This window comes from Mus caroli, unplaced genomic scaffold (genome assembly GCF_978045245.1).
Source record: "Mus caroli unplaced genomic scaffold, Mus_caroli_1 scaffold_1, whole genome shotgun sequence".
NCBI lineage: Eukaryota > Metazoa > Chordata > Mammalia > Rodentia > Muridae > Mus > Mus caroli.
The window spans coordinates 32990701-33001932 of record NW_028227256.1 but is presented as its reverse complement, the minus strand read 5'-3'; the positions used below and the strand labels follow the sequence as shown (position 1 = coordinate 33001932).

At 50.2% G+C, this 11232-nt stretch overlaps 1 protein-coding gene across 1 annotated transcript in view; it reads right to left on the bottom strand.

Annotated features, from left to right (window-relative positions):
* Nucleotides 1-1740: 1740 nt before the first annotated feature.
* The window catches only part of Hs6st1 (heparan sulfate 6-O-sulfotransferase 1), a 37046-nt gene continuing 27554 nt past the window's right edge, over nt 1741-11232 (bottom strand). Inside the window, exon 2 of the mRNA XM_021163006.3 lies at nt 1741-4711. Within this exon, the coding sequence (XP_021018665.1) occupies nt 4003-4711 (709 nt within the window). The 3' untranslated portion in view covers nt 1741-4002. The remainder of the gene's footprint in view (nt 4712-11232) is intronic.

Here is an 11232-nt window from a genome sequence, read left to right as displayed (position 1 = left end):
GCCACATAAGAATCTATTAGGATTAGATAGCTTAAGGGAAGAATCCCGTGAATAAATCCTGTGGCTTTATTAGAGGACACATAAGCATGTGCTTCCTCCTCCTCCTCTTCTTTCTTCTCCCTCTCTCCCTCTTCTTTCTTCTTCCTCCTCCTCCTTTTCTTTTTCCTCTCTCTCTCCCCACCCCTCTGTGTGTGTGTGTGTGTGTGTGTGTGTGTGTGTGACCCAGAATATGACCCTAGCTGTCATTCCTCAGGTGCCTTTCACCTTGTTCTGAGTCAGGCCCTCTCAGTAGACTGAAACTCACCAAGTGGGCTAGGCTAGCTGGGTCCCTGTCTCCTCAACACTGGGTTTTTCAGGCATGCAACCACACCTGTTTTTTTGTTTTTAAAATGTAGGTTCTGCAGATTAAATTCAGATCCTTATGCTTAATAAGACAAACATTTTAGCAACAGAACCACTTTCCCAGTTTTTCATGTTGTTTTAGACAGGGCCACCACTATGCAGCTCAACCTTGCTTAGAATTTGTGATCTTCCTGCCTATTCCTCCCGAGAACTGGGATTATAGGTAAGAAACAACCGACCATCTCATGCTTGGCTCACTCGCCACTCTGGTCATTTGCTGTGACCTGTCTTCAGGTAGAAAGGACTCTGCCAGAAAGGCTACCACAAGGTGTTCCTCTACTTTGGAGCAAAACTGGGGCAAAATGAACTGCTTTTTCTTTTTGCCAGGATTACTGACACATCACGTTGTGTGGCAAACCTTTATTCTTTGTGTTGAGTTGTGGAGCTGTGTGGCTAGCAACAGATAAGGAACTAAACTGGAGCTGATGCTAAGAACAGCTCTCTCTCAACATGACATATTTTCTATTAACTCATAATTTCTTTTTTAAAAAAGATTTATTTATTTATTTATTTATTTATTTATTTATTTAAACTGTAGCTGTCTTTGTCTTCAGATGCACCAGAAGAGGGCATCAGATCTCATTACAGGTGGTTGTGAGCCACCATGTGGTTGCTGGCAATTGAACTAGGACCTCCAGGAGAGTAGCCAGTGCTCCCAACCACTGAGCCATCTCTCCAGCCCCTCATAATTTCTTATAATGAATAATAAGGCTAGTTTTATTGAGACAGGACTCTGCCCAACTGACTTCAGACTTCCTATTGGTCAAGGATGGCCTTGAAATGATCCTCCTGCCTTCACCTCAGTGCTGGGACTCAAACCTAAGCTTCCTGCATGCTAGATACTCTGCCAGCCGGGAGGCATGCATGCCCAGAGACCTCTTTCTCTTTGCCACCTGAAAAATTTCCAAACTTCCTATTGGTCAAGGATGGCCTTGAAATGATCCTCCTGCCTTCACCTCAGTGCTGGGACTCAAACCTAAGCTTCCTGCATGCTAGACACTCTGCCAGCCGCGAGGCATGCATGCCCAGAGACCTTTCTCTTTGCCACCTGAAAAATTTCCAAGTTAAAAGCTGAGCAGAGGGAGTCGCTGGTAACACATGGTACAGTCACTGCTGTTGGTGACAGTCCTTTCACCTGGTGTCACCTGTGCTCGTCTTATAATAAATGTTATGTTTCTACCTTTCGTAGTCTATGAGTTTTTCCTTACCCAGCACCTCACTTTGTGCAGGGGGAGGAGCACCTGCACCGGAACAGCCTTGCTGTCACCCCTGCCGAAATATGATGCAGGCCAATGCAATGCCTGGGAGGGCTAAGTCACCACAGACCACAGCACACAGTGACCTTTTCAGGGTTTATTCATCTGCTAACGTTCAGTCTCCATCTAGACAACGACAATTAGAAGACAACCAGTTGCTTTTCCATCATCAATTCCATATGAATAACCAAAGGATTCCTCCTCAACGCTTTTTTTTTTATTTTTTAATAAGAAGCTATAAATAAATAAAGCTTTAAAGCTCCCGGGTTCAAGTGGAACAGTTCCAGTTCAGACGCGTTGGCTGGACAGTTCTGTGGTCCCTGCCTCCCACTCTCGGAGCGGGGTGGGTGTCTGCAGGGCTGCAGGGTGCCTTGGGACTGAGTTATTAGTTTGTTGTGTTTGCATGGCCTTTCAGCCCCAAGGCACACTCCTGTAGGCAGAGTCCTTGGAGCTGGAGGGAGAGGGGAGCACCCTGTTCTGAGATGCCATGAGTACCAGGAAGCTGTGCCCCAAAGCAGGTAGCCTGAGCCTTAGGCAGGGGTGGACTGAAGATGCCTCGACATGGCGCTGGCCTGAGATGGGAGGGAACATTTTCCAAATGCAGCAAAGATTGAGAAGAGACCCGTGCTTCCGTGTGAGTCAGGATGGCGGGGCATATGTTAAAACATATTCCAGTATGTATAGAACAGATCCTATGTTCAGGTTGTGTACACATAAGGTTGTGAAGGGGGCGGCGGGGGCGGCAGGGGGGGCGGGGAGTACGTGGAGCTAGGGTACTTCCTGACAGAAGCAGCAGCAACCAACATGACCTGTAAAAGACCCCAGGGTTCCCCAAAATGCCCCAGACTCCTCACAGATATATATTCACTCTAAACTGAGCATCTAAACAAATTCCTCTCAGTGACCTTGACCTCCTAATTCATCTTGCTACCCACCTCCTCAGAGTGATCAACTACCATAAAGGCGGTGCTAGACTGGGCTGGACTGTGCATATCAGAACTCAACTTGCCTGTAGACCCCCAAGGTCAAGTGCCTGGTGCCTGAGTGTAGGCCCTATACCACACATGTGTGAAGATTAAGCCATTGCTCTAGGGCAGCAGCAACACCTGCTAACATCTGGAATATTGCTGTGCTACATATGGCCCCACTTTTGTCTGTGGTGACCTGCTCCTTCTTAGCCTGAGTGTTGAGTGAGACAGAGGCAGGAAGTGTGGGACCCGTCCTGTCTCAAGGTCAGCTCACAACCCATGGCTGCATGCTTATAGACTCTGAAAAAAGCCATGACACCCCCACTAGGGGCCTGCCAGGGATAGGGCACTTGGTAAGTGCTTAAACAAAACAAAACAAAACAAAACAAAAAACCCCGATATGCAACATGGCTTCTAGTCCAGTCCCTGGCTGGCTCACGGGTCTGCTGGAAATGGCCGGGTCAGACTTTGTAAAGGGTAAGAAGATGCAGGAGAGCCAGGGTGGGGAGGGTTATGCAGACAGGTCCCAGAAAGGACACCCAGGGTGGTTTCTTCCAACCTCAGCTGAGAATGGGAAAGTCCCCATCCTGGCCACCCAGTACCAACTCAGGTTGATGTGGCCCTATATCCCAGCCAAAGGATGCTTTTATGCATGGGATAGAAAGAGTTGCTGGTATGGTAGGAACATTGGCACACAAGCCCTTGTAGAAATGTTTCAGTGATGGGGAAGGGGCAGTGCATCAGAAAGCATAGGGATTGGTGGGGAGCTGGGGGTGGGGGGGAAGACCTCTTGGTGTCCATCCCTTTCCTGCTTGAACCTGGTTCCCCTAAAGCCAGGATACACCGTGGATTCTGATCATGCTCCAGACAGTGCAGAGGCCAGGTGCCAGACTTGAGTCTTCTCTGCCACAGCTGGGGCTGACCCTGACCTTGAAAGCAGCTTTGATAGGTGGGGGTTGGGGAGCACCCCAGGTCTGAGGATGCCTCAGAGACATGCTTGTATTCTCAAAGGAAAGGGCTCCCCAAGATTCTGGGTTATTAGGGGTCCTCAGAGGCCAAGGAGCTTCAACCAAGCTATTAGGAGCTAGTAACACGTTCCTAGGGGGCTGGTCGTTGGGTGCCAGTGCGTGCATAGTAGGTATGGGAGTCTCGGCTAAGCAGACACGTTCCCTCGCCAGTCTTTTTCAAATCCTTGTCAGTTTTAACTATGACACGGGGGCCAGAAGAGCAGGAAGGCCATCTGCCCCAGAGGTCCTACCCTGCCCCATCAAGGACTAGGGCATCCTACTAGCACCCGCTGCTCCGAACAGGAAGAACTGTTGGCCCCATTTCTTTCCCTGTTAAATCGTGCCCATCACTCTCTGCCCCTGACACTACTACCACTTCTCAATGATATGGCTCATGTAGTCCTCGGTGGGCACACGGCCCGGCTCTTCTGGGTCCTCCCGTGGCAGCGCTTCCTTGGAGCGGTGCAGGAGGCGCTCTTCTCGATTGCGCAGGCGCTGTTCCCTGCGCTCCAGCTGTCTCTTGTACTGGTAACGCTGCTGAAAGAGGTCCTTGGCATAGTCATACAGCTGCATGTCCAGGTCGTTGAGCTCCTCGATGTGGCGGATAGTGTCCTCATCCACCTCCACACCGCCCGCCCGCGTGCTGTTGTATTGCATGAATGGCCGGATGAACTTGAGGTTGAACGTCCGCTCAAATAGGTACTGCGTCTTGCGCTGGAACTCAGTGAGGCCGAAGAAGGCCATGCCTCGCAGGTTCTTCTTGGCGCTCTCCAGCAGCAACTGGGCCCGCTTGCTCTCGGGGATGAAAGACAGGTTGTAGCAGCCCACCAGGCTGAGGTCGGCCAGCATGCGCACCTGCCGGTTGTTGGCCAGGTTATAGGGGCAATCCATGAACTCCTGCAACGTGCAGCCCGACCAGTCTGTGCCCTCGTAGCAGGGCGGCAGCTCCTCTGGGGTCGGTGTGCGCCCGTCACACATGTGCAAGGAGGTCTTCCACGTGGCCCCACGCTGTACATGTCGCCATTCACTCAGGTAGCGGGATACGGGGTCTCGCAACAGGGTGATGTAGTAGAACTTTCTACAATGAGAACAGGGAAGAGATCAGTACGGTTGGAAAGGGGAGAGAGCTGCACCCACTGTGGTGACTATAGCTCTTTACCATGGACCCTTGGGCACATGACATCAAGTAAGTTCTCAGCTCTGCCATTCGTTTCGTTTCTGAGGAGAAAACCCTGGGTCTGAGGGATGGAACCTGTCAAGGGTATGCTTTATAAAGGGGGGTGAGGTGGGGGGGGCATGACGACCAGGCAGCTGAACTCTTTATATCCAGAATGGTCAGAGCAAGAGCGCAGATATGTAGGTGAAGGAGGCACTTCAGTTTCTCCTCCTCTGTGCAGCACAAACCCAGGGCAATGGGATGTCTCTCCTGTGCACATTCTGATGGCGGGTTTGGGGACATCAGGGCACTGTAGGCAGATGGATAAAATATGGTGCCCCCTCCTTTCCCAGACAATGAAAAGGAGCACACCCATGTGTGCCTGGCTAAGGCCTTGTTGAATTTCTGATTTCTCCATCCCCTACTGTAGGGGACCCACCAGCAGGTACTCTGCTGATATAGTGGGAGGATGAAAAGGTCCCAGCAGTTGCCACCATATATCCTGAAAGCCACAGGAGTGATAGTTCTGACAAAAGATAATCTGGTTCTTTACACAGAGACTGCAGAGGAAGCTCTTGGCCCTCCAATGTCTTTCTAGTCCGGTCCTTGGAGCTACTCCATGGCTGATTCAGGCCATGTTCTAGAAGGTTTCCAGGATGGAGAATATCCTGGAGAATGGGCTGCTCAAGGAGGGGGTTGGCAGTTTCTCCCAGAGGGTCAGATGGTGGCTGTACCCCTCAAAGGCTGGAGCAGAATGGGGTCCATCTGGCCCATGCTTGGGACCTATATACCTTGCTGGTATGTTGTGTGGTGGCCTCTGCCCTTTGGAAGCATTTGTGTCCTTAGTGTCTGTGATGGTTTGTATATGCTTGGCTCAGGGAGAGGCGCTATTAGGAGGTGTGGCTTTGTTCGAGTAGGCGTGTCACTGTGGTCGTGGGCTTTAAGACACTACTCCTAACTGCCTGGAAGTCAGTATTCTGCCAGCAGCCTTCAGATGAAGATGTAGAACTCTCAGCTCCTCCTGCACCATGCCTGCCTGGATGCTGCCATGTTCCTGCCTTGATGATATTGGACTGAACCTCTGAACCTTTAAGCCAGCCCCAGTTAAATGTTGTCCTTATGGGCCGGAGGCCCTAAGTTCAATTCCTGGCAACCACATGGTGGCTCCCTCATCTGTAATGGGATCCAATGCCCTCTCCTGGTGTGTCTAAAGACAGCAACAATGTACTCACATACATACATAAAATAAATAAATCTTAAAAAAACATCTTGACCTTTTAAGAGTTGCTTTAGTCATGGTGTCTGTTCACAGCAGTAAAACCCTAACTAAGACAGTGTCAGATGCGCATTAGTACTGAACAGGGTCAGACATCTCAACAGGGATTCCTTCCTCCTAGGGTGAGCTCTGTGCAGCTGAGAGCCAGCAGCCCCCAGGTCTAAGTTCTCTCACCTCAAGAATCTAGCATCTCATGCCCCATCTTATCGCTCACGTCACCCTGAGTTCAGCAATAGGCCAGGTACCCTGAAAAGACCCACTGTACCATCTAATGTTCCGTGAAGCACCATGCCTTCTATCTGCACGGTCACCTGGCTTATTGAACAGACAGACTGGTCTCAGAGGCCAGGTTTTCCCACAGATACAATAATAATGTTTATCAAGGAAAAACTGGCGTTAAAGAGATGATCAAGGTTAAAAAAAAAAATTTGCTGTTCTTCGAGAGATCAAAGGTCAGTACCCAGTACTAAGGTGGCTCACAACTGCTAGCAACTCCAACTCCAAGAGCTATGAGGTAGTTTTCTGTCTTTCTCAGTTACTTGTATGCGCATAAGTGCACACACACACACACACCCCAAAATAAATCTTAAAAGCAAATAGGGGGTGGAGAGATGGCTCAGTGGTTGTGAGCAGGCACTGCTTGGTTTGCAGAGTACTGGGACTTAGTTCCCAGTACCCACATCAGGTGGAGACTTCTGGGGACAGCACCTCACAGCTAAGGGCTGCAAGTGATGTCTCCAGGACACACCCACTTCCTATCTGCTTGGAATTCTGGGAAGTTGGTCTGTTTCAGACAGTCTAGGCAATCTGAGGCTGTCCAGGGTCATTGTATGTGTGTGTGTGTGTGTGTGTGTGTGTGTGTGTATGTATAGGTGAAGGTCAAGGAGAGAGCAAGGAAACTGTAAGGCTTCTTTCTTCCCTTGTAGCCCTGCCCACTCCATGCTGGGTGGCACCATTATTGCAAAGTACATTCAGTGCCCATGTCAACCAGAGGGGTGGGAAATCTGAGCAAAGGGGTCGGAGAGCTAAGGGTGGCCCAGGGCTGGGCTCCCATCTCACCTCCTCCAGCACCCACGTTACCTCTTGGTGTCTGGTGGGTGATAACTGATGGTGGGCTTGAAGGGGAAATGGACATAGTACACTTTAACATTAATACACATGATTAATGAGCTGACTTAGGAAATATTAGGGGGACAGGAATAAGAATACAGAACCAAGAGCCTGTGCCTTTGATCAGAGACAACAGAGCTAACCTACCTGCCAACCTCTGCTTGTGTGAACCTGCTCGCCCCTTCCTCTTTTCTGGAAGAGGTATGACCACCACCCATAGCCGCAGAGACAGCAAGTTCTTCAAACTAGAAACCTGCAAGTCTCATCTTCTGTAAATTCAATTAGCTCTGGAGAAAAAAAAAAATCACCTCCAGGAAAACCATGAAGGATCACTCTGGAATGGCCATCTAGATAAGACTGCAGCAATGCTTATCTCTGTTTAAGCTATGAAATACTTCTGATTGAGGTTGGGTCTCTTGACGCAACAGCTAGAGGCTACAAGTGTATGCTAATTAGGGTTTCTGCCCTTTATCTCCACGGACAGAATTTCTCCTGGGGAAGGCCGAGCTCCCTTAATAGACAGATCTACTGTGTGAAGGCTCTCCACAAACCTCTACAGAAATACTCGGTGACAGACAGCAGCCACGCTAATACCTGTCCAGAGATGGGTTGTCAAGGACTCAGGAGGAACACTGGCTCCTAACTAATATTTCCGAATTCTCTACCCTGGACAGGTGGGGACATGGATATAAAGGTGCCAGCCCTGGTTGGGGGTGGGGGTCCCTGGGGTTGTGGGCAGTACTCCTAAATAGGATAAGGCTGAGGGTCTTCTTAGCAGATTGAGGGCATTCGGTTTGGGGACAGTGGTGGAGGCCAGAGGCCAAGGCAGGGCCAGACCACAGAGTGTCTTCCTCGTTTGTGGGAAACCCAGGAGAGCTGGCAGCTGGCTCAGTGAGTGAACTGCTTGCGTACAATCACAAGAATTCAAGTCTGGGTCCTAGCAGCCTCATAAAGGCTGAGCATGTCGGCACACACCTATGATCCCAGTGTTAGAGGGAGATGGGGAGGGGATACGTAGATCCCGGAGCTTGTGAGACAGCCAGTCTAGCTGGTTCACTGAGAGGCCCTATCTCAAAGCATGAGCTGGACTGTGAAAGAGGAAAACATTCTCTGAGAACACCCAAAGACCTGCACACACCATGGGGTGGGTGGAGAGGGACCAAGGAGGAGGTGAGAGAGAAGAGGCCGAGTCTGGAATAGCCTAGAGGATAAAACTCACCGGCAGAGCAGACCTCAGGACTCTCTGATAATGGATAATAATTCTGGTCCTGCAGACCGCAGCTCCCCATCAGCTCTGGCATCTCTGCATCTCTGACTTAGAATTTTTAAAGACTGGGTTTTACTTACTGTAAGTAGCCTTACTTACTTAAGTAGCCTGGCTGGCCTGGAACTTGCTTATATTGACCAGGCTGGCCTCCAACTCAGAGATCTGCTTGCCTGCCTACCAAATGCTGGGGTTAATGGCATATACCATCAGACCTGGCTTACTTCATTATTTAATTATGGCTGGCTTAATCATTTTATCTGTGTGTGTGTGTGTGTGTGTGTGTACACACTGGTTTGGTGGGTCCTACAATCATGTACCATATCAGGTCAAGGAAGGCACTGTCTTTTGCAGCCTCGTAAGTAAGTTAAAAATCACAGGAGGGGGCTGGCAAGATGGTTTAGTGGGTAACGACATTTGTTGCCAAGCCTGGTGACTGGAGCTGCAATCCCAGGAACCACACAAGTTGATCTCTGACCTCTCCATTCCTTGCTGGCCTCTTGAAGGCCAAGCCTCCCTGTAAGACCAACCAGAGGTGCAATGGTCAAGATTTCAGCCATGCGTCCTAGAACTCAGAACCCTGAGACAAAGGCAGTTTTTTAAAAAGACCAACAAACAAAAAAACCTAGCGCCAGATCGGCTGTGGAACCCTGATCAGTAGAGAGGATGCTGCTACCCACAACCAGGGGATGATGAAACTTAGGGCTTTAAAATATATTTTAAATACAGGATCTCACTGTGTAGCCCAGGCTGGCCATGTCAAGTCAGCAGTGCTCCTGCCTCAGCATCTTGAGTGTCCGTATTCTAGGCATGTACCACCAGTCCTGGTACAATTCAGTTCTTAAGCAAATGATACAGCACCTGTCTACTTGAGTGAGTAGGTTCCCGGGGACTTACCTCTTAACCTGCCTCCTGACACTGTATGCAGGGTCAAGCAGCCCTTCTTGGTGCCGGTAGAGCACCTAGCCCATCAAGTTTGAATTGCTGCTAATAGCTGGCAGAGGTATGTTGTGTGTGTTTCTCTCTAAATGCTGCATAGAAAATGCTGGTCTAAGGCCACCCTTCTGCTAATACCCAAAGAAAAGCAGTGGCTATTTCTGTTGAGTCACTGAGTCTGTTTCCAAAAATACCCAGGTTCAGGTCCAGGCCTCGTGATGTCAGGGGTCAGGTGCTGTGCAGGCAGAGGAGTAGGCAGACCCTGCTCACGGCCTTCCTAGGAACTCCTTCCCTTGAGCTCCCTCAGCCTTCAGATGCCCAGAGCAGGCAGTGCTCCCAGCAGACAGCCCTTGTGGAACAGCAGGATGGAATTCTTCCTTGGGTTGGAGTGAGAGAAGCTGAGCCCTAGATGGCCCTGAATGGATGCCCAGAGCTGTGAGTGGTTGTCCAGCAGCAACTGTGTTACTTGGCGGGATATTGGGTTCCCTCCCCCTTCCTTTATAACTGAGTGTCTGGAAATAGTAAAATTGAGCCTTGATCAGAACGTTTGTTGTCTTGGCTCCATTCTTTCTTCCGCCCCGTCTAGATTCCTCTCTTTTCAGTTCGAACTGCCATTCTCAGTTGAACCGTTCGTGTTGTGGACTGCGGGCAGGCCGCAACAGCAACCACTTGGACCCTTGAAGAGCTCCAGCCTAGGCTGACTTTTTATAGATAGCACAAAAGGCAACGGAGATAGAGAAGTTACGCTTGTATGTACCCTCAAGACGATAGCATCTGAGGGGGAAGAGACCCTGGAGGTGATTTGCAGCTTGTTATGGTTGGGTGACTAAGCCTGGTCATCACAGTGTCCCTGGAGACACTTTTCTTTGTCCTTTTCTCTTCCAGCTGCCTGGGGTGTGGATGTTACTGCTGAGGGAGTATCTGCAGTCAACTTGGACCCTAAGCAGAAGCCCCACTTTATGGCCAAGGAAAGGCAGCAGGAAGAGCAAGGGTCTCTGGTGTCTCCATGGCTGCACTCCAGGCTGTACTGTGGCCAGCCTGTGTCTGGCTCCTTTTCAAAGGGAGGGACATAGGCTTCTACCCTGCCTTTGTGTCTGATCTAGCTCACCTGCTCAGGCCCACGAACTGAGAACCTTATACAATGTAAGGGTAGGCTCCTGGTTCAGGGCTCCAGGGCTCCGGGGTATCAGGGTATCAGCAATAGTCACATTTATCAATCTGGTGAGCCAGAAGGCCAGGTAAATGCATGCATTTGGCCTGTGTGCCTGGACAACTTGACAGCTGCCCAACTCATAGCCTGGGGTGGCAGTGCTTGTAACTCAGCTCTGAGCAAACCCAACCACCACCACCACCACCACCACCACTACCACAACAACAACCACCACCACCAACTGAATCCACCACAGATCATTTCTGCTAAGGTGTATTAGTTATAAGCCAGAGAGGGCCACGTGAAGGAGACTGAGCCAGCCCTGAAGGGCAAATGCTGCCTCCCAGGTGAGTGACTTTAAACAGAAACTGGCGCTGCCCTGGGGGCCAGAGCATACAGCCTGGACACCTCTGCCATGCTGTGAGCTCTTGGACAGGTTCCCTCCACTCCATCCTAGAGTCCAAGGGTAGATAGCCACGGGCAGGAATCCTAATAGCTTCTTTTTAGAAGAAGAAGATGCCTGGTGCTTGGGAGACATGGACACAGGGTGGTGGTGGTGACCCTCCCTCCCAGTGCCCTTGTTACCTGGGAAAGTCACATGGAGTGGGGTGGATGGAGAAAAAGGCTGAGGAGTGAGGACACTGCCTCTGTAGGATGAGTGAGGGCAGAATACTTATTCCTGCCCTAGTATTCAAGACTCTTTATGT